Here is a 24747-nt window from a genome sequence, read left to right on the forward strand (position 1 = left end):
CATTCAAAATAAGAATTTATCTTCATCAGGTACCTTAAAGCAGTGGTCCCTGATTTTTTTTGGCATCAGGCACCGATTTCATGGAAGACAATTTCCACAGACTGTGGGTAGGGAAGAGGTGGTGTGGAACTGAGGCGGTGATATGCAGCCCGTTCCCTAACAGGCTACGGACTTTCCTACCAGGCCACAGACCAGTACTGGGCCATGGCCGAGGGGTTGGGGACCACAGCCTTAAAGAAAGTGAAAAGATAAGTTATAAAGTAAGAGAAGATATTTACTACCCTATAACTGAAAAAGAATTAAAATCAAGAATATAGAATTTCCAAAAATATATTCCATTTTACATTTAGATTTAAATTTGAGAATTTCATGGCATTATTTTAAAATGTCAGGCAGGTTTATTTGTTTCTAGAAAAACTGAGAAGTGTTACTTTAGTATATGTGAATTTGCATTTGCAGTGTTCTTCATTTTGGTAGTAAATATTCTAAAGAAATTTTATTACATATTTTGAGAAACACAAGAATTCATTTATTCTGGAAATAGCCATCGTGGAGGCTAGGGTTAAATAAATACTGTAAAATAAATACTGTAAAAAGTAAAAAGGCAAATTATGGAAATGTTAGTAGCATATATAAGAGTATTAATACTGCTACTATGGAAGAATCACCTACAAATCAATTGAAAACAAGACAACCAAATAATGGAATAGTCAGAAGATGTGAATAGTCCCAGCACAAAATAAGTTCAAGTGTGTAATGAACAGCTGTGAAAAGATGGTTAAACGTCACTAGTCATTGGGGAAATGTAATGTTATTAGGCTGGCAAAAACTTATAATTTGATGACATGCAGTATTGTCGAGGCTGTGGAAGTAAGAAGCATTGCCTGCCCTGTTTTAAGGATAATTGATATATTTGTGGAGGACTGTGTGACATTATCTGCTAATATTAAAAAGTCTATACCCTCTGTCCCTGTAATTCTAGAAATATATCTTACAGAAATATTTACTTTTGGGCACATGAATATAAATTCATTTTATATTCAAATATATTTTATGATACTCACTAAAGTACTTTATATAAGAGATTCTAAAAGTATACAATTAAATGTTCATTATTGGTAATTATTAAATAAATTATTAAATCAATAGTGTATGGCTCTTAAAAATAATGAGATACTAGGAATAGTGGAAATATAGTAGCCAGAGCACTCGTTCCCCTCCTAACTCCCTGCTTTGGGTGATTGAACGAGTAAAGCAAGAATGGTCCTGGATTCTATGTGAAAGGGGACCAAAAAGGAATGAAGGAAGGAAGGAAAGGAAGGAGGGAGGGAGGAAGGACGGGAGGGAGGGAGGGAGGGAGATGGATAAATCAAACCATGAATAAATCATAAATTCATGCTATTTTTGAACATTGAGTTCTGTCATGGAACCAGTGCAGCACATACAGCTCAAAATATCAATGAAGTGTTTGAGAAGGATGTGGCTAGTGATTGCACAGTATGTTGATGGTTTGAGAAGTTCCTTTCTGGTGATTTTTAATCTTGAAAATGAGCCATGTGGGCAGTCTGAGTCTAAGGTGGATAATGATGAGGTGAAAGCTGTAGTGGAAGTGAATCCATCTCAACCTAGGTGTAAATTAGCAGCAAGATTTGACATTACTATTCCAACAATGTTGGACCATTTGAAACAAATAGGCAAGGTAAATAAGCTCAATAGATGCGTTCCACATTAATTAAATGAGCATCAGAAGAGAAATTGTCTCAAAGCTTGCCTTACTTTGCTAGCATGACATGAAAGCCAACCATTTCTACATTGTATTGTTATATGTGATGAAAAATGGATTCTTTTTGACAATCACAAGCATTCGGCACAAATGGTTGGATAAAGATGAAGTGCCTGTCAAAGTCCAAAACCAAATATTCATCCAAAAAAGCTAATAGTGTCTGGTGGTCCAGTGCTGGTATTATCCACTACAGCTTCATGAACCCTGGTCTATCAATTATAGTGGATGTCTACTGCAACCAATTGGATGAAATGATGAGGATGCTTGCCATTTAAATAGCCAAGATTGGTCAATAGAGACAGACCAATCCTCAACCACATGTTGTACAAACAGTGCTGACCAAACTACAGAGGCTGACCTGAAACTCTGTGTCGCCCGCTGTATTCACTAGACCTTGTACCAACTGACTACCACTTCTTCCTGGCTTTGGACCACTTCTTACAAGGAAAAATATGCAATTCTCAACAAACTGGAAAATGCGTTTGGCGATTTCATCACCACTGGCTCTCCAGGCTTCTTTGCTGCTGGCATCAACAAGCTACTATTAAGATGGCAAAACTGTGTCCATAGTTTAGGCACATACTTTTATTATTTGTACGGCTTCTTGTTTGAGACATAATAAACTAAACTTTTGATTCAAAATAGGACATTTCATATTTAATGACCTATAATTGTTATTTGCAAATGATATGGTTGGTTACCTAGAAGAGCCCTAGACAATTAGCCAAAAAATATTTAAATCAATAAGAAGATTTAGTAAGGTAGCTGGAGTTAGCATACATGCAAAAGTTAGTAGCTTTTCTGTAGTAGCACTAACTCCCAGTTCAAAATGGAAGTGAGGGGAGAAGGACCTGTTTACAATAACAGGAAACTTTAAAATAACTAGAAAAGACCCACATGAAGAAAAACATAAAATTGCTGAACAAGACAAAATATTACTTTAAAAATGGAAGCGGACCTCCAGGAAAAAAAAAAAAAAAAAAAAAAAAAAAGAAAGAAAGAATACAGCTAGCGGACCTCCAGGAAAAAAATAAAAAAATAAAAAATAAAAATGGAGAAGCCTGAATGAGAGAATTTTAATATCCTAAAATGTGTATCCATCTTAAATTAATATGTAAATATAATATAATTCCAAATGTGATCTTAGTAAATTTTTTAGAACCTGGAAAAATGATTCTAAAGTTTATAAGGAAAGAATTTCTAAAAACATTTATGAAAGAAAACATGATGAGTGGGCATTTACCTTAACGTTTGTTAAAGTTTACTGTAAAGATACAGGAATAATCACCATGTAATAGTAGCACAGGAGTAGATGTAGGCAAATGGTACAGAATAGAGACTAGAACAAGGTACAAGAATATCTGGACTCTTTATGTGACAAGTTACATTATAAATTTCAGGGAAAATGGTAAATTATTCAATAAGTTATATAAGTACAACTAGTGACCTATTTGGAAGATGAGAAATTAAGTTAGATACCTACCTCACAGCTTAAGAAAAATTACAGATGGATTAAGTACCTAAATGTGAAAAATAAATCTACAATTAATAGAAGAAAATATCAGACAATAGAGACCTTTTTAAATAAGAATGAAAACTCAAAAGCAATAAAAGGGGGAAAGTTGGGATTTACTTCAGAAAAGTTTAAATTTCATCCCACAAAAGATAAACTAAGAAAAAATATTTACACATAAAAAGGAAAGGGTTAATATCTCTAAAATATAAGAATTCCTACAAATTAATAAGAAAAAGACAACCTATGTTTTGTTTTGTGGTGTTTTATGTAGAGATGGGGTCTCACTATGTTGCTCAGACTGGAGTGCAGTGGCTGTTCACAGGAGCAACCATAGCACACTACAGCCTGGAATTCTTGGCCTCAAGTTATCCTCCTGCTTCAGCCTCCCAAGTAGCTGGGACTATAGGGACCTGGCTAACCTTATGTTTTTAAATGGGCAGAGGATGTAATCAGGCAGTTCATTAAAAATATGCAAATAACCAATAAAACACATACAAATGACTTATAAATAATTTAGGGAAACTCATAAGCTACTCTTTCTCGCCTATGTGAGATTGTTAGCCTCTACCTCTGTTAATGGTTTGGTTATTTATTTATTACTCTTATTTGTTCGGCATATATCTGGTCACTTAGTATGATAGCACCCAGCCTTCTGTAGGCATATAAGCAAAGGTTGGAAAACTGTACATCAGATTGTTAATAGAGATTACTTCTGGGATATGGGGATGGATGGAGTAAAGGTTACTTTCACCTCTATATTGCCATAACCTTTTATAGTTATATGCAAAGTAGTGTTTAACATAGTTTATCCATTTTCTAGTTGATGGACATTTAAGTTATTTATAATTTTTCAGTTAAAAACAATTCAATATATATACTTATTCATGTCTCATAAACAAATATACAAGAGTTTCTCTAGATCAAGAATTAGCAATCTCTTTCTCTCTCTTTTTTCTTTTCTTTCTTTCTTTCTTTTTTTTTCCCAAGTAGGGTTCTTTCACCCCAACTAGAGTGCAGTGGCATGGTGATAGCTCACTGCAACCTCAAATTCCCAGGCTCCCGCAATGCTTAGCCTCTTGAGTAGCTGGAACTACAGATGTGCACCACCATGCCAGGCTGAGCAATCAATCTCTTAAAGAGCAACATATTAAAGAGCCCACATTAAAGATCAAACTTTTTAGGCTTTGTGGACTATATGGTCTCTGTCATAGCTATTCAACTCTGCCTCTTACTAAGAAAGACAACATAGACAATGTATGGACAAATAGGCATGGCTATGTTTCAGTAAAGCTTAATTTACAAAACAGATGGCTAGCAAGCCCTAATTTGCCAACCTCTGCTCTAGGGTATATACCTAAAAGCATAATTTCTGGCCATATAGTATGAGTGTTTTGAACTAGTGTTTGCCAGATTGCTCTCAAAGTGATCTTTTCAGTTCAATTTCTACTAGTAGTATGTGAGAATCCCTTTTCCTATATGTCTTTTCAAGCTCTTATGAGTCAGACTTTATAATTAACAATTGGGGGCAATAAAGCATTTTGTCATCTTAGTTTGCATTTCCCTGAATACTACTGAAATTGACTATCTAATATATTTATTAGACTTTTGGGTTTTCTTTCTGTTAACTTGTTCACATCCTTTGCCCATTTTCTTTTGTGTTAAATTTCTTATTCTTACATATTTGAGAGATGTTTTAATATCTTCTTGGTACAATCCTTTGGGGATAATATACATCACAACTCCTTCCCACCCAATCTGTTATCTGTTTTACCTAAGTGATAATAAAAATTAACTTGTGTGATAAAGTTAAATTAATTATTTTGCTAGATTTGTGCTTTCTGGGACCTATTTATATGTTTTTTTCTCCTATTCTGAATTCATAAAGGTAACCTGCTATTAATTTCTGTTGTTTTAAAGTTTTATTATATTTTTACAATTAGGGCTTTTAATTCATCTTGAATTTGCTATTATATATGTTGTGGAGGTAAAAATCTAACTTTTTGTATGTACATATACACACATACACATGATTTTGTATGTGTGTGTATATATAGTTATATACATACATACATATTCCTATATGTATGTTAACTCTATCTCTCTTTATAATTTATTGAATACTACACGTAATGTCATCTCTGTTATATATGCTGAACATATCTGGACTCGATTCCATTAGTCCATTTTAGTTTCTCTGTGCCTGTACCGGTACCCCATTTTTTTTAATTTGCTATAGTTTTATAATTCTTGGTACCTGGTAGGGTGAGCCCTCCTTATTTTTGTTTTTAAAAATGCAGTTGTATTCTTCTTTATTACTCCTCCATTTGAAATTTAGTATCAGCTTGTTTAATTCAAAGGAAAACTTTTTTGGCTTTTAATTAGATTTATATTGAATTTATACATTAAGGAGAAGTCATATCTTTATAATATTGAGCCTTCTTGGTTAAAAGGATGGACTCTGGAGCCAGACCACCTAGGTTCAAATATCAGACCTGTCACTTTCCAGCACTGTGATCTTAAGCAAACTCTCTGCCTTAGTTTTCTTATCAGTAAATACACATAATGATAAATAGTAAAATGTGAGGATTAAATGAGTTGATACATGAAAAAGCACTTAGAATGCATGGTACATAGCAAAAACTCAGTAAATATTGTTATTAATTTTATATCTATTCATTTAGGTTTTATTTTATGTCCTTCAATAAAATTTTGTAATATTCTCCATAAAGTTCTTATACATCTTTTTTTAAGATTTATTCCTAGATATGTTATAGTTTTTGTTGCCATTGGAAATGGGAATTTCTTTAATTGTATTGCTAAATTACATTTAAGTAGTAAGCATAAAGCAGTCTCTCTGAACTTTTATTAAATTGTATGTAGTTTAAGAATCTATACGTTGTCATATTGTTTGCAAATAATGACAATCTGTTTCCTTTAGTGTGTGTTATTAGACATGATTTCATAAATATCCAAGATTTATGAAAAGAGTAAGAAATATTTATCAGTTGAGCATCTCTAATCTGAAAATCTGAAATGCTACATGAGCAGTTCCTTTGAATGTCATGTTAATGCTTAAAAAGTTTCAATTTTTGGAGCATTTTGGATTTTGGATTTTCAGACTAGGGATAGAGATTTAGGAATACTCAGTTTGTACTGGCTTTTTCCATTTTCATGTTGAGAAACAGAAGCACAAGGAATATCCTCTTAGAAGTCATCCACCTCAGTGGACATCAAAATATAGATGTGACTTCAGGATTTAGTGAGATATTGGCAATACAGAACTGTAATGTCGTGGAGTGGAATATTTTGGAGTTTAATTTTCTATTTTCAACTTCCAAATATTAAAAGTTGTTAATTTTAAGCTTTATTGATGAAGGGGAGCTATATAACCAATTATGTAGAAAGGCAGGGAACATCAAATTTAGAAAGTCAATAACTGTGTGCAGTTTGCTAGTTTCTCTAAAGCCAGGAAATATTTATCATCTGGTTTTAGAAGTGATCAATCAGTCATCATTTAGAAAGCTACCAAAAATACAAGCATTTCTTCTTCAACCTGTTTTTATAATGCGAATTGGACATGGTAAGATTTATTAATTAGAGAATATTATTTCCCTTATGTTTGCTACTTTCAGAATCATGACAGAAAATCAGCATAGTTGTAGTGTTAAAAAGAAAAAAAAGGTGAGTGTAGTGGCTTACACTTGTAGTCCCAGCTACATAGGAGGCTGAGGCAAGAGGATCCTTTGAGCCCAGGAGTTAAAGGCTGTTGTGAGCTATGTTCATGCCACTGTACTCCATCCTAGTTGACAGAGTGAGAACCCATCTTTTCTCATAAAAAAAGAAAGAAAAGAAAAGAAAGGAAATAAGGAAAAAAGATAAATTTGGAGGGAGTGAGGTAGTGAGCACAACTTCTTTTGAGTGTTTTGTTTGTTCATAACATTGGATAATAGAGCAGCAATAAGCATTTTTACTGTGGTAGTAAGAAAAGCATGAAAGCATTGTATTTAACCAAAACTCTTAAGAGATGTGATCAAAGGGTAAGTTTTTTATGTAAGTTTTAAAACTCTCTATATATGTAAAGCTAATTACTACTATAATACTTTTATTATTTATCTATTGGGGGATATATGCTTAGAAATCTTTTATTGATGGAGCATGTAGCCACAAAAAGTTTGGAAACTACTCCATCTAGCTTCTAATACTTTTCCCTCATTGAAACAATTACTTTTATAGTACAACTTTTTATACCTTTCAACTATAGAATTATTATAGAAAATTATTAAAAAGGGTACAAAATTGTCAGTACTTGTTTTTAAAACCCATGTATTGGATCTGTCATAAAGCTAATTTTTAAAAACAATCTTGGCCAGGCATGGTGGCTCATGCTTGTAATCCTAGCACTCTGGGAGGATCACTTGAGGTCAGAAGCTGAAGACCAACCTGAACAAGAGGGTGACCACATCTCTACCAAAAATAGAAAAAAATTAGCTGGGTGTGATGGCACATGCATGTAATCCCAGCTACATGGAAAGCTAAGAGCAGGAGGATCACTTGAGAGTTTCACCAGGCGTTGAGGATCACCAGGAGTTTGAGAACAACACTGCACTCTGGGGGTGTGAGATTAACAGAGTGAAGCCCCATTTCAAATAATAATAATAATGATGATAATAATTTCAACTTGCAGAGTCTTTATACAAAGTGATTTGGTTTTTCTCACTTCCACTAATATTCATAAAAATTAAAGCAACCTACCTTAATAAAAAAAACACAACATTTTTTCCACATTGTTTTACTTCATATAATTCAATCTGTGGTTACTATTTTATGGCTTCTTAATGGTCCGGTATAGTGAGAAAGCAAAAGCTCTGTCATCATTGTGATCTCAGTGTTGGGAATAAAAATAATGTTTAGCTGCAGTAGGTATTTGGAGAGACTGAAAAATTCTACTGTGTTGTAACAGGAGTAACTTTGGGGAGGGTTAGTCTTACTGTTTAAACCCTGATGTTTATTAAAACAAATCAGATGTTCTTTCCCTTTACAGGTAGGTATGCTATGTTTATATAAATTGTTTCCATTATATTATTGTTTAGATTAATATAAAAGATTAAATTCAGGTATACTTTTACTTCATTGAAATATTTTTGAGAATAAGTGAAACATCAGTTTTCACAGCACATGCAACATACAGTTCATATATGATTTGTATTTGTACAGTTTTACTAAACAGATCTAGAGATTCGTTGCGTGAAGTAGGATGTATGAGAAAAACGAACTGACCCCAATTTGTCATTAATGTGTGAATCTAGCTTCTTAAATAAGGATAGGTTGGCATAATCCTGAGCTGTTAAGTCATAGCCATAGTATGATTATTTACCATAATGTTGCTAATGAAAACATATCTAATTTGGTTTTGTATTTTATTTTAGCGAAGAATAGCCAGAATTCAACAAATAGAGAAGGACATACTTAGAATACGACAGCTTTTACAGTCTCAAGCAACAGAAGCAGAGGTAAGTAAATTGCCTTTTTTATTTATGGATATCAAAATAGGTAGTTATTCTAAGAAAACTGTATAATTAATGTGGCATCATTGAAATGTAGATGTTCTTCTAGAGAATTTAGATGCTTTATAACATTTTTCATGAAAATAGGTTGTCAAAAGCCTTGACTGTTTTGATTTCATTATAACTTTTAGGCAGTTAAAATTTATAGAGCCATAACTATTGCTACCTTATTTCAGCTGTCAGTTTACATATTATCAGGTAACTAACTTAATTTGGCTATTATCAACCAGTAAGTAAAGTTTTTCCTTATATGCAATCCATAGTAATAATTGATCATACACATTTACCTGCCCTTACTCCACAAAGCCCATTAAAATGATAGTAAAAGAATAAAATAAAAAAGGCACAAAGATGGGGGGAAGTGACAACAGTAAAATTTGGGGGAGCTGGAAAGCAGGTAAACAAATGGTAACTATTCTAGCTTATCATAGAGAGTTGACCCCTGAGTCAGCAATGGTAAAAGTCCTGAAGCAACCAGGTATACACTGTGGAGTCCCAGAAGGTCTCAGAACTGGCTACACTAGGTACCTCTGAATGTGAGAATAAACAAGAACTAAAAACAGGAGGGTGTTTGAAAATCTGTTAAACATCAGATGGAACCTCCAGAACCTTTCTCTCTGCATAGCTGGGTGACTGCTCCTTTCCAATCCTGTCAAAAGATGAGAGATTTTTTTCCTCTGGAAACAAAAGGTCTTTGGTTAGGGGTAAGCCTAGTATAATTGAAGGTAGAGATGTTGTACAAAAAAGTGATTTAAGTGAAAATTGACTTACTGAATGTTGAAACCTCCACTGGCACACAGACTTATAATCTCCAGGCAAATTTCTAGAATGAACCTCTCTAAGAAATGTGACTAACCCAAGAAAAGTGCCCTAAAGATACTTACATTGGAGGATTCACCAACAACACAGCCCAGATAGACTATCTTATAGGGTAACTATAGTTGACAAACTCCCTTCCTCAGGCGTATAGCTTCATTTAACTTATAGATAGCCCACTCTTAAATGTGAGTAGACACCAGCAACCACCAGATATTTTAAGAAAGTTTCTAATAAGAAAGATTATGGAAATAGATAATTTATTTCTTTTTGCAGGAAGAAAACTTCAAAAAATAAAATTAACATTAATATTCCCAATAAGAAAAGGTAATGCATCGATAAAGCAAGAAAAGGATGGCATTCAAAAGGAACAGCACTTTGGGAGATTGAGGTGGGAGGATCACTTGAAGTGATCCAGACCAGCCTGGGCAATGTAGCATGATGCCATCTCTGCAAAAAAAAATTTTTTTTTAATTATCTGGGCATGGTAGCACAGGCCTCTGTAGTCCCAGCTACTCAGGAGGCTAAAGCAGGAAGATTGCTTGAGTCCATGAGTTTGAGGCTACATCTCCAGCCTGGGCAACAGAGACCCTGTCTCAAAAAAAACAAAGAACAGTTCTTAGGAGTTGAATGTAAATGTAAATGCAGTAATGAAAAACTCAAAGAAAGGTTAGAAAATAAATTTTTCAGAAAATAGAACAAATAGACAATGAGATAGAAAATAGAAAGAAAATCAGAATCATTCTAGGAAGGTTTAATATCCAAATAAAAAGAGTTCTTGAAAGAGAATGGAGAAGATAGAGAAAATCATAGAAGTAAATTAAAATTTCTCAAAACCAAGGGTCAGGCTGGGCACGGTGGCTCACGCCTATAATCCTAGCACTCTGGGAGGCCAGGGCGGGTGGATTGCTTGAGGTCAAGAGTTCGAAACCAGCCTGAGCAAGAGCGAGACCCTGTCTCTACTATAAATAGAAATAAATTAATTGACCAACTAAAAATATATATACAAAAAATTAGCCGGGCATGGTGGCGCATGCCTGTAGTCCCAGCTACTCGGGAGGCTGAGGCAGGAGGATCGCTGAGCCCCAGAGATTGAGGTTGCTGTGAGCCAGGCTGACGCCACGGCACTCACTCTAGCCTGGGCAACAAAGTGAGACTCTGTCTCAAAAAAAAACAAAAAACCAAGGGTCATAGTTTTCCAAAATAAAATGGTCTCTCCAATATCTAACACTGCAGTGGAAAATAATCCTGTGCAAAGACACATCATGATAAAATTTCAGATCACTGGCGTAAAAGAGAGAATTCTAAAACCTTCCACAGAAGGAAGAGAAAACAAATTTCACACAAAGAAATACAAATGCCTTTAGATTTATGAATAGTAACACTGGAAGCTGGAAAGCAGAGTAGCATTTTCTTAAAACTTTTGAAAGAAAATTATTTCCAGCTATGTTTTGACACCAATCCTTTGACACCACTGGGTGTCCCACAGTTCAGTTCAACTCTGATTCTAGCTGCCTGAAGTTAGTGTAGATTCCACAAGTAAAGGGCAAAGTCATTCATAAAGCTGTCCACTTCAAATGCCAGCCACAAAGTTTGGTTATCCCCAAGCCACCCATACTTCTGCCCAGTGGGTTACAAATACAGGGCTTCCTACAACTCCCCCAGGTTCAATAATTCACTAGAATGACTCATGAAACTCACCGAAAGTTTTGTACTTATGATTACGGTTTTATTATAAAGATACAGATAAGGAATAGCAAAATGACGAGACACATGGACAAGGTCTAGGGAAGGGAGTAGTGAGTGCAGAGATTCCATGCTCTTTTCTTATGGCATGTTACTCTCCCAGCACACTGCTGTATTCACCAACCAGAAGGCTCAGCTGCGCTTCAGCATCTATAGTTTTTATTTGAATTTCGCTCTATAGGTATGACTGATTAAACAATTTAATTTAAATGTAAATTAACTGAATTTCCATTTTCCTTCCCTTCTTGGAGGTTGGTCTGGCCCAGAGTTCCAACCCTGTAATCACATGGTGATGAGCACCCATCCTGAAGCTATCTAGCAGTCCACCATGAGTTGCTTCATTAGCATAACAGACATCTCTATCACACAAAAAATTCCAAGGGTTTTTGAAGCTCTGTGCCAGGCACAAAGGGACAAAGACCAAGTATATTTTTTATTGTACTATACTAGCCTATAGATTTATCTCTGAGAGTAGAATAAATATATTTTTGACAAACAGGCTCTTAAAAATGTTTTTCTCATGCACACTTTTCTGGAAGCTATTAAAGGATATACTAAAATGAAAATGTAAAGCAAGAAAAATGAAGATTTGGGATCCAAGGGGATAAGAGAGAGAGAGAGAGAGCCCCCAGAATAAAGATGAAGTGAGATCTTGAGATAAATGGTAGAGAAAGCAATCAGTCCATATTGCAACTGTAGAGAAGATTCCAGGAGAAATAGGTCCAAGAAGATGAAATCATTAGAATACCTGCTGTTTCCAAATGTATTGAAAGGAAATTTATAGAGTAGAGGAGAAACTGAGGATAAGTCCTAAATACACAGAAAATCAAATGAACAAAACAATAAAGGATAACCTTTAACTCCATGGACAAGACATTGTTCTATAGGAAGACAATCATAGTATATCACCTGCCAGCCGTGATTAGAATTTAATAGTCAAAGTAATGTAAATAGTGAAAAATTTATCTTACAATAGGAACCGAAATAAAGCATTAAACTATAATAAAAAATACGGAGGTAGCAATGCAGGAAGGTTATTTAGAAATAGGGAGCTAAGTACAAAAAAAAAATCAGCTAAAAGATTAAAAAGAAAGAGTTCTTTTAAAAATGTTTTTATCTAGGCCTGACTTATTAAATATCTTAGTAACTTTGGCTTTATTTAGTACATCTGAATTCAAAATCTATAGAAACATGTATTCATTAAGTAGTTTAAATACCATGTGATAGTCATAATCTTAAAAGTAGTTTAACATGGCTGCTTAACACAAACCAAATATTTGCAACATTAAGGAGTGTCTGTTTTACAGTGGACTCTGGAGGGTCAAAAAAACACAGTATCCTTTTACTCCTTTTTGGTTTTGTTGGCATTGTAACGTGTAACATTCCACTTACTTACTATGACCTCCTTGGCTTTTCAGTGTAGTTTTTCTCTGTCTTTTTTTAATCCTTGACCAAAGTTGCTATAGTCTGTTTTTAAAATTGTTTTCAAATAATTAGCATTTTGCTTTTAATTGAGTAGCACTATATTTTATATTTTCTTTCTGGATATTTTCTGCCTTGAGTTTTGCTACTGCTGTTTCTTTTTGCTTAATCTTTCTTATATTCTGATCATTACTGTTTTGCTGCGTCTAACAGGTTTTGATATTTCTAAATCCATATTCACATTTATTTTTTCTAGTTGATTGAATCTTTTATTTGAATAAAATAGCCCTCTATTTAATGCTCTGTATCTTGAATTTCAGAGCATTAATTTTGAATTTTGAGCATTATCATGCTCAAAATTGAATTTCAGAGTATTATCTTGAATTTTGTTTGCTATTAATATTGCTACACTGGCTTTTTTTTTCCTTATATTTTCCCAGTATATCATTTTTTCTGTTTTTATTTCCAAATTTTACCAACTTTCTGGCCTCTGGAAATTACAAAAAATTGTGATTTGTTAACAGTAATCCTCATTTTCCAGCACTGTTACAACTTTCTTTCAGGTTGGAGACTTATATGTATTTTTTGTGTTTGTTCAAAACTTTTCGTTCATATCATTGGATTTAAGGCAGACTGTCTGCCATTGTGATGCAGTCTCTTCTTGCTTCCTTTTGTTATGAAAATGGTTATATCAGTCATAGCCTGAAATATTTGCATGCAGTATAATAGTTTAGTAAACATAAATTAAAAGAAGGTGCCATGTCACATTTAAGAAAGAACTAAAACACGTTTTTTTATTTTGCTGTTTGAGTTTTATTCCATTATTATCATTCTTCTGATATAAATTAGAGGGAGAAGCTAGAAGATAGAGATAACTGGATATTGGACCTAGCACATTAGTTTGTAAAGCAGTAGAGATAAAGAAAGGAAAAGTTTCTGCTGAATAATTTCTCCATCATGAAGAATGTTGCTTATAGCATTGTCTTTGTCCTACCTGCGTTAATTCTGGGTTAGGGTCTAGTTGCTGGACATGATTTAAATATTTAACTATTAAACATAATTCATAACTCAGAAGCTACGCAGAGGTATTTGGGGCAACCAGTACTATGACCTCCTTGTATGTCCTTCCAGACATAGTTTATTTATTGCCAAGCAGATACATTAGGAGGGAGGAGAGCTGTGAGGACAATCCACCATGGCCTTAAAATCTCTTAAAAATAGCCAAGGAGAAATACTTATTAAAGCTGTATGTTCAGTACTTTTATAATTCATTGATAATGAGAAATACATCCCAGTTTCAAAATGGACAAACAATTGGAATAGGCATTTCACAAAGGAAGATATAGGAATGGCTAATAAGCCACATGAAAATATGCTTAGTCATTAGTAAATAATTACGGAAATGCAAATCAAAACCATAATGAGACATTGCTTCACAGTCATTACTATGACTATAATCATAAAGGCAGACTAAGTGCAGTGGCTCATGCCTATAATCCTAGCACTTTGGGAGGTCGAGGCTGGAGGATCGCTTGAGGTCAGGAGTTTGAAACCAGCCTGAGCAAGGATGAGACCCTGTCACTACAAAAAATAGAAAAATTAGCCGGCACAGTGGTACGTGCCGATAGTCCCAGCTGCTTGGGAGGCTGAGGTAGGAGGACTGCTTGAGCCCAGGAGTTTGAGGTTGCAGTGAGCTGTGATGATGTCACTGTACTCTAGCCCAGGCAACAGAGTGAGACCCTGTCTAAAAAAAAAAAAAAAAAAAAATTGTAAAGACAGTAATAATCATCAATTATTAGGATATGGAGAAGCAGGCGCCCTCATTGCTGGTAGACTATAAAATGGTGCAGCCACTTGAAAAACAGTTGAGCAGTTCCTAAAAATATTAAACATAGTTACCATGTGATCCAGTAATCCCACTCCTAGGTATCTAGCCAAAAGAAGTGAAAACATGTCTACACAAAGACTTTAACTTGAAGCTTCATAGCAGCATTATTCATAATAGCCCAAAAGTAGAAACAGTACAAATGTGTATCAGCCAGTGAATGAATGCATAAACAAAACGTGTTATATCCCTGCAATGGAATTCTATTCAGCAATAAAATGTAACAAGTTACTGATACATAGTGTAGTATGGATGAACCTCAAAAACATGCTCAGTAAAATAAACCAGACACATAAGTCCATTTATATAAAATGTCCAGAAAAAGCAAATTTCTGAAGACAAAAAGTAGATCAGTGGTTGCCTAGGGCTGTGAGTAGAAATGAGGGTTAACTGCAAATGGGCAGGGGGAGTCTTACTAGAATGATTAAAATGTTCTAAAACTAGATTATGACTATGCTTGATAAATCTACAAAAAATCATTTAATTGTGCACTTAAGATCAATAGATTTTTATGATATTTAAATACCTCAACAACAACAACAACAAAAATTCTAAAAAGTCCTATTGCCTAGAGTAGAAGACCTTAGGGAAGTTGTTCAACTATGAAAATGAGGAAACTTGTTAGGATTATTCTTTTGTGGGAATGAGCAACAACCTCTTTTGTCTTTAGTAATCAAATAATGCAGGCAAGCCTGTAGTCTAGAAGCAATGAAAGAATAAAGGGAAGTAATTAGGAAAGAGGAAAGAAAGTAAAGATAGCAAGTGTTAAATAGTTTGGGCTCTGGAGTCAGACTGCCTGGGTTGTAATTCCAGCCCTGACTCTGTCATTTACTAAGTATGTGACTGAAAGACAGTTACTTATGTTCTCTGTGAAAATGGGGATATGGGGATAGTTATAGTACCTAGGGTTCATAGGGTTGGTATGAGAATTAATTAAATAAATAGGTGCCAATGATTAGTGCATGGAAAACATTAGATTTTTTAAAAATTTTATCATATCACTCTGGGTTTTTTCCTCGCCTTTTTGGCCTTCAAAGTTCATCTTCTTTTATCTGGACATTAATTGTAGCATTCCTTAAGGCTTATTTAACTTTTCTCTGTATCCTCTCTTCCTAAGACAATCTCGTTTATGCTTAGGGCTTCAGTTACCATCTATATGCTTAATGGCTCTCAAATTTGTTTTTCTGGCCCTAAGATCTAGAAAATCCATGTGTCTACTCTATATCTCCACTTAGATATGTCAAAGGCACTTTGAATCCAACATATCCAAAACTTAATGATCCTCCTAAGTGCTTACTTCCTTACCACCCTTCCTCCTCCTTCAGTATTACCTATGTCTGTGAATGGCACCATCATTATTGAATTGTGTGAGCTAAAGAACATACTTGACACCAGACCTGTTCTTCCACTCTCCATATCCATTCTATCACCAAACCCTATCAGATTTACCTCTGCATCTCCACTTCTTTTATTTCTATTACTGCTTTCCTAGTGCAGAGTACCAGGATCTAACATCTACATTAATAATAGTAGACCCCTAACTGGTCTCCTCTATGATTCCTACCTACTTAGATCATTTAAAATTTAATTTAGAAAATCAATTTATGTGCAGCTTTTCCTGTTAATATGTCAGTATTAATTAATATATTAGTATATATTAATATATTAGTAGTTAATATATTAGTATTAATTATGTGGGTGCAATTGTGTGGTGGCCTAACTATAATTTAGAAATAGAAAAGGCAAGAATGCCATCTGAGAATCACATTAAAATTTAACAAAACCAGTAAGATTTCTTTTTTACCAGCTTCTTTTTGTTTTACTTTCCCCCTTCTTTTTGGTGCTTTAGCCATACCATGATTCGTTGACATACTAGAACAAGCCATGCTCCCTCCCACCCCAGGTCCTTTGCGTATGACCTCTTTACCTAGAACATTCATCATCTACCCCTCCCCCTTTTCCTAGTTAACTATTTATTCTTCAAGTCTCCATTCAAATAGCACTTCCTAAAAGATCTCTTCCCCAGGCCCCAGACCATAATCACATCCTTCTGTTATATATACTCATAGTACCTTGTACCTTTCTTTCATAGCATTTGTCAAAATTTTTACTTAGTTGTCATTTCTCTCATTATTTAATAGTGTCCCTGACTAGGTGGTAAGCTCCAAAAGAGCATAGAACAACATCTAGTTTTGCTAGCACTGCATTCCCTAGCACCTAGTGCAATTAACATAGTAGATGATCAGCAATTATTTTTTCTTTAAATATTGGCATCTTCACTTATGTTAGTGTCATTATCTTAGTGGTTTTTGATTCATTTTGTTTCTAGGTTGACTTTGTATATTTCTACTCTTGCTGATTTTGTTGACTTTTATGGTGTGATTTTCAGGTGGTACTATTTTTTCTTCCATTTCTGAATTATTGAGTGCTACCTTACTTTTGCCTGCATATAACTAATAACTAGTTTATTAATGGAAATGTTGTATATAAATTAATTTTTAAGTCAACATTTTAAAATGATCTAGGAAAGCTTAATGTTTAAAGAAATTCCATTGGGAATTATTTTATACTATAATTATCAACTATCATGTCAAATTTTTAGAATATCATTTTCCTAGAGCAAGCACATAGGTGTTTCTATAAAGATACTGGGAAATTATTTTATTTCTTTGATTTGCAGTGGTATTTTCACAAAGTGACTGCTTTACTAGATATAATCTATCTTGAAATAACTGCTTTTACTGGATATAATCTGTCATTTTAATTTCATGTAACAGATGGTGGTTGCATTAGAAAATGCTTTTGGTTTTATATCAGAATCTAAGAGCTTATCTTTTGGATTCACCTAACTTTTATTAGTAGAAGATGTGTATATATTTTATGTATGAATATGCCTACACAAGGTATTTGTAAGCTTAGGTAATAGTTTAACTGTTGTATTTGCAGCTCCATTAAATGTCAGAATCATGTGACCCTGCAGAAAAGACAATTATTTGTTCTAGTTGGGTGATATTCCTGATAGTGATGTGAGCACAGCTGGTGGAGGATGGCGTTCCTGTGAGTCTCAGAAAATCCTTTGTCTTGTGCAGCTCTAAATGCTCAAGGGACACACTTCACTTTCCTCTTACCGAAACAGTCTCCCGCTAACCATGCTGGAGGTTATGAAGTGTGACATGCAGTTCCATGCCTGTGTCAGTCTGTATAATTGATGCATTCAGATCTTTAAAACAAAAAGAAAAAAGCTGTGGGCTAAGAAAGCTTATATCGTTTTTCTGTGTAATGATTTTAACTCCATATTAACAGAGGCCATCTCAAAGCAAGCATGAAGCCAGCTCACATGAAGCTGAGCGGCAGAATGAAGGTCAAGGAGTGGCAGAAATCAACATGGCAACTTCCGGTAGTGGTCAGGTAAATGAATTATTTTATTGTATTTTTAATTAATTATTTAAGCATTCTTAAAAGTATGGAATATAGGATGGTTCTCTGAATGATCTATAAATCTTGTCTGTCTCTTTAGTCCTACATGCGTATCTCCAGAAGCATTCAGTACCAAAATGCTACTGTTTTTCTTTATTACATCTAACAATAATGCTTTCAAAAATTTAGGTGTATTATTATAGCTCTAGATTGTTTTTGTTTTAATCTAAAATGACTAGTGTGAGTAGTATTTTTGAAAAATAAATATAGACTGTATTTTGGTTACATGTGATTTGACCTAGTTATTATTGCTTGCATTGAATAGGTTTGTTTTTTGACTAAAGCATTCAGTACAAAGACATTTTTATGTTTTTTAAAATTATCATATGGACTTTGTTATAATTCTTATTTTCTGTTGTATTATATGATTGCATAAATTTAGAAATCCAAATCTTATTGAAAAAGATGATTCTAATGCTCACAGAAAGTAAAGAGACATAGCCTAATCATGTTTAACTATTACCACATCATTTTAGCAAAATTATGGAAGTCAGCTAGTTTTTTCTAAATATAGAACCATTATCTTGTTATGCTGCTATCAATTGTCCATTAGATTTTAATAAAAATACAGCCCATTATGATATACTTTTTCTTTGGGGTGTTCTATAGTCTCCAGATTTTTCTTCAATGCATATTTTTATATTGTAAAATGAATGAGTTTTAAAAAATATAATTTCACCAAATTGGTCTTAAGATAATTTTCCTACTGTTCATATAAAAAATTTCTTTAGTCTGTAGGTTACTTTTGATAGTACTGTTTATAAAAAAAATATACTTCTATTAGTTCATTAAAATTTTAAGCTTAAAATGTCTCATACTTTTACTAAACAGATACTTCATTCAGTATTACTAGTCAACCATTATCCTGGAAAACTCTTAGTCATAAATTAGGACAAAGGCAATTATATTTAAATGGCACATTTATTTCTCTATTGTTTATGGAATTATATGGGAAGTTTATGTAGTTCCTATACATATGTAAAAGGAAGAAAAGTTCAGTTTTATATGACAGAAAAAAAATTATTTGCATCAAAATAGACCTACCCTTCTACCTTTAGTGCTTTGAGTTGTACTCCAATTATTGTATACTTTGAAAACCTTACCTATCCAACAAGCTGGCTATAATAATTGAATCCATATCACTACATCAAAATAGATTCTAAGATTAGATTTAATGTCAAAACGAAAATTATTAAAAATATAAAAAGATTAGAAGAAAATGTGGGTAGAATTTTTATAATCCTGAGATGGGTGGGAAAACCATAAAGAAAGAATCAGTAGCTTTCACATAACAAATGTATTCCAGAATATCATAGCAAGATTACAAAACAGACAAAAACCAAGATCATATTATTTGCAAGCATTTGCTTTTAATAGGCAAAAAGTTAAAATTCAAAATACATGAAGAGTATGTACAAATCAACCATTAAAAAATGAGCAAAGAGCCGGGCGCGGTGGCTCACGCCTGTAATCCTAGCTCTTGGGAGGCCGAGGCGGGCGGATTGCTCAAGGTCAGGAGTTCAAAACCAGCCTGAGCAAGAGCAAGACCCCGTCTCTACTATAAATAGAAAGAAATTAATTGGCCAACTGATATATATATAAAAAATTAGCCGGGCATGGTGGCTCATGCCTGTAGTCCCAGCTACTCGGGAGGCTGAGGCAGAAGGATCGCTCGAGCCTAGGAGTTTGAGGTTGCTGTGAGCTAGGCTGACGCCACGGCACTCACTCTAGCCTGGACAAAAAAGTGAGACTCTGTCTCAAAAAAAAAAAAAAAAAAATGAGCAAAGAGGGACTGATAACTAGAATATACTTAGAACTCACGAAAATCAGCAAGAAGAAATCAAATAACCCTATTAAAAAGTGGGCAAAGGACTTGAACAGAAACTTTTCTAAAGAAGACAGAAGAATGGCCAACAAACATGAAAAAATGCTCAACATCTCTAATCATCAGGGAAATGCAAATCAAAACCACAATGAGATATCACTTAACTCCAGTGAGAATGGCCTTTATCAAAAAGTCTCCAAACAATAAATGCTGGCATGGATGCGGGGAGAGAGGAACACTCCTACACTGCTGATGGGACTGCAAACTAGTTCAACCTCTGTGGAAAGCAATATGGAGATACCTTAAAGCGATACAAGTGAATCTACCATTTGATCCAGCAATCCCATTGCTGGGCATCTACCCAAAAGATCCAATGACACTCTACAAAAAAGACACCTGCACTCGAATGTTTATAGCAGCACAATTCATAATTGCAAGGCTGTGGAAACAGCCCAAGTGCCCATCAATCCAAGAATGGATTAATAAAATGTGGTATATGTATACCATGGAGTACTATTCAGCTCTAAGAAACAATGGTGATATAGCACATCTTATATTTTCCTGGTTAGAGCTGGAACCCATACTATTAAGTGAAGTTTCCCAAGAATGGAAAAACAAGCACCACATATACTCACCAGTAAATTGGTATTAACTGAACAGCACCTAAGTGGTCACATAGGTACTACAGTAATAGGGTATTGGGCAGGTAGGAGGGGGGAGGGGGGCAGGTATATACATATATAATGAGTGAGATGTGCACCATCTGGGGGATGGTCATGATGGAGACTCAGACTTGTGGGGGGATGGGGGAGAAATGGGCATTTATTGAAACCTTAAAATCTGTACCCCCATAATATGCTGAAATAAAAAAAATGAGCAAAGGATATGAACAGGAAATAAAAGGAGAAATTAAAATGACTTGTAAGCATATGGAAAGATGATCAACTTTACTAATAATGACATATAAATTACAACCAAAATGAGATGGGTTAGCAAAGATCAGTGATACTGTTAGTAATGGTAAGTACACAGACATTTTCATATATTGCTTTTAGTTGTATGAAATGGAATAACCTTTCTGGAGAGCAATTTTATAAAATGTTATATAACTTTATAATGTGCCTGCTGTGTGACTAGAGCAACATCTAACTAAGATTTTATGCTAATGAGGTAATCAGTCAAGGGTGGTCAGATGTGTTTGAAGAGATTCATATTATTAATAAGATCAAAAAATTAGAAATAACCTAAATGTGTGTTAATAAGTTATTGGTTAAATTATTAGTTAGTTGTAGATAAGTGGCTCTGAAGTCAGCAAACCTGGGAAATCCCACTCCCCAACTAACCAGCTTAGTAACAAACTCTGAACTTTAGTGTTTCCTCTTTAGTAAAATAAGATGATGATAAAACCTACCTCCTAAAATAGTTGAGAGAATTAAATGCAAGAAGCACTCAACATAGTCCCTGGCGCATAGTAAATGTTTAGTAAGCGCCAACAGCTGTTGTTGTTAACAACTATTTTTTTTAATTAACAAATATTTATTATGTGTCAGATACTGTGTTGGACTCTAAAATTGAGAATTGTTGAGAACAGACAGTACCTCACCTCATGTAACTTATATAATGCATCCATGCAAATGTTGAAAAGGATACATGGCTGCTTATGTAGAGATCTAACCTTTTTTTAGCCTTCAACCTTGCCTTTTCTAGTGTACCCTCCACATTGTAATGAGAATGATCCTTCTAAAATACAAATCTGATCTTAACCACTAACTGTTTAAACCTTTCAGTGACTACTCACTGCCCATAGAATAGAATCCAGATTCTTTATATTGCTTATTCTTCCAGCAGTATCTCACACTATTTGTGTTTCTCATCACTCCTCAGCTTCAACTTCTTAAGTTCCTTGAGTATGTCCAGGCCTTCCACATGGCCTTCCCTTTGCATAGAAATCTCTTCTGCTTCTGTTCTTCACTTGTATGTGTTTTACTCATCCTTCTCCTTAGTTTAAATGTCACTTGGATGTCACTGGGTGTTTTCCTTGTCCCCCTCTCATTGAAATAAATACTCTGTACTTTTGCTCTCATAGCACTAAGCACAATTTATTGTTGGTAAATTGTCTGCATTCCTTGTTTAAAGTTTTTGAAGCTGTACTTGCTCACCATTAAACCCCAAACAACTAGTATATAGTACCTGGCAGAGAGTGTTTATCATGAATATTAATAAATATTATTAATTTAGAAAATAATCATAACTTTTTTAATTGAGAAAAGCAAATATGTATGATCTCTCATTATATGTATCAATACATGTGTATATGCATAGAGAATTGTCTGGAAGAATATTCTTCAAAATGTTACCAATACTTATTTCTAAATGTTGGGATTTTTGTGGTTTTTACTTTCTTTTTCTTTCTTTTTTTTTTTTTTTGAGACAGAGTCTCATTCTATTGCCCAGGATACAGTGCAGTGGCATCAGCTTCATCAGTTTTAGGAGTTTGAGCATCCTCAAACTCCTGGGCTCAAGCAATCCTTCTGCCTCAGCCTCCCAAGTAGCTGGTACTACAGGCATGCACCACCATGCCCAGCTAATTTTTTCCATGTATTTTTAGTTGTCCAGCTAATTTCTTTCTATTTTTAGTAGAGATGGGGTCTCAGTCTTGCTCAGGCTGGTCTTGAACTCCTGACCTTGAGCGATCCTCCCACCTTGGCCTCCCAGAGTGCTAGGATTTATCGGCGTGAGCCACCAAGCCTGGCCAATGATAACCTTTTATTGTGAGCTGTATAATCCAGCTCCTACCTATCTTGCCAGCTATGTCACATCTTGGCTCTCACTACTTCAGCCACACTGGGCTTCTAACATTACCTCATATTTCCTGGGCTTCCTCCTGCAGCCCGTGTAGAGCTACAGCTGTTCCGTGTAGTGCTCTTCTCATCCCATTTTCCTCAGTTAACACCAGTTTGTGTGTGTCTGAACTTCAGTATCAGTTTCTCAGGCCTGAATAGATCAAATCTCACTATTATAAGCTGTTGTACCATGTTCCTCTCCTTTGAAGGATATTACATTTTCAGTTTTACATTTATTAGTGTGATTCTTTGGTTAATATTTGTGCTTCCCTCACTAGACTGGACACTCCAGAAGGTCTAGTTTTGTTCATTTTCGTGTCCCCACGGTCTTTGATAGATAGTAGATAACAATAAATATTTGGTGATTGGAAGGCCAGACTGACATCCCTGCTAGAAATAGGGTTTCTTGGTCTGTGATTAATTTCCTCTGGAAGTTAAATGGAAGGAAAAGGTAGAAGTAAGTTATACAAGCCAGATCCCTGCGTGCTTGGTATATAACTATATGTATAATTCATTTATTAATTGGTTTTTAGTTTTCTTTTTGAAATTTAGAACCAAATCTCTGGTAATAGCTATGTAAGTGGTGAAGTTCAACCAAAAGTGGGGAAAAGATAGAATGATAGGAAAACCCATGTTGCTGCTACTAGTTTCAAAAACTAATAAAAATCTTTTTACTATGGAAAATTTCAAACATATACAAAGGCAAACAGAATAATACAGTGATCTGTATTTACCCCATCCACTTTGACCTCCCTTTTTTTTTTTTTTTTTTTTTGAGACAGAGTCTCGCTTTGTTGCCCAGGCTAGAGTGAATGCCCTGGCATCAGCCTAGCTCACAGCAACCTCAAACTCCTGGGCTCAAGCGATCCTCCTGCCTCAGCCTCCCGAGTAGCTGGGACTACAGGCATGCTCCACCATGCCTGGCTAATTTTTTCTCTATATATATTAGTTGGCCAGTTAATTTCTTTCCTATTTATAGTAGAGACGGGGTCTCGCTCTTGCTCAGGCTAATTTCGAACTCCTGACCTCGAGCAATCCGCCTGCCTCAGCCTCCCAGAGAGCTAGGATTACAGACGTGAGCTACCGCACCCGGCCGACCTCCCATTTTATATTTTAAGAAGATCGTGGGCATCATCATCATTTCTTCCATAAATATTTCATTATATATTTGCAAAAGATAAGAATACTTTTTTAGCCGGGTGTGGTGACATGTGCCTGTAATCCTAGCTACCCTGGAGGCTGAAATAGTAGGATCACTTGAACCTAGGAGTTTGGAATCAGCCTGAGCAATATAGTGAGACCTCATCTCCAAAAAGAATAATAATAATAATAATGTTTTTAAAAAATATGTAACTACAGTGCCATTATTACACCCCTAAAGAAAGAACTTAATAGCATTATATATCTAGTCAGTATTCAAATTTGAAATTGTTTCATAAATGTCTTTTTCACAGTTTATTTGACTCAGGGTCCAGATAAGGTCTATGAATTGGGGTTGGTTAATATATCTCTGAAGTGTATTCTAATCTGTAAGTTTCTTCTTTCTCTCTTTTTGTTTTCTTGCTATTTATGGAAGAATCAAAGCTGATTTTCTTACAGAGTTTTTCATGCTCTGGATTTTGCTGATAACATCTCCATGGTATAGTTTAATAGGTTTCTTTATCCTCTGTGTTTCTTATGAATTGATAGTTGGATCTAGAGATTTGATCATATTTGGGTTCAATCCTTTTTTTTTTCTTGACAAGACTTTTTCATAGGTGGCATGATGGTTTTCCATCAGAAAGTACATAATTTCTGGTCTCTGTTTTTGTGATATTAACATGCATTAGTAATGCCTAGCTCCATTATTTCATCAATGGTTATAGTATTA

At 34.6% G+C, this 24747-nt stretch overlaps 1 protein-coding gene across 15 annotated transcripts in view; it reads left to right on the top strand.

Moving 5' to 3' along the window:
• The window catches only part of APC (APC regulator of Wnt signaling pathway), a 125465-nt gene that overhangs the window by 64683 nt on the left and 36035 nt on the right, over positions 1-24747 (top strand). For all 15 annotated transcript variants that reach the window (XM_012763756.3, XM_076008270.1, XM_012763754.3 and 12 more), the window contains 2 exons: positions 8726-8809; positions 18036-18140. In XM_012763756.3, coding sequence (XP_012619210.2) covers positions 8726-8809; positions 18036-18140 — 189 coding nt within the window. The remainder of the gene's footprint in view (positions 1-8725; positions 8810-18035; positions 18141-24747) is intronic.

Source organism: Microcebus murinus, chromosome 11 (genome assembly GCF_040939455.1).
Source record: "Microcebus murinus isolate Inina chromosome 11, M.murinus_Inina_mat1.0, whole genome shotgun sequence".
Taxonomy (NCBI): Eukaryota; Metazoa; Chordata; class Mammalia; order Primates; family Cheirogaleidae; genus Microcebus; species Microcebus murinus.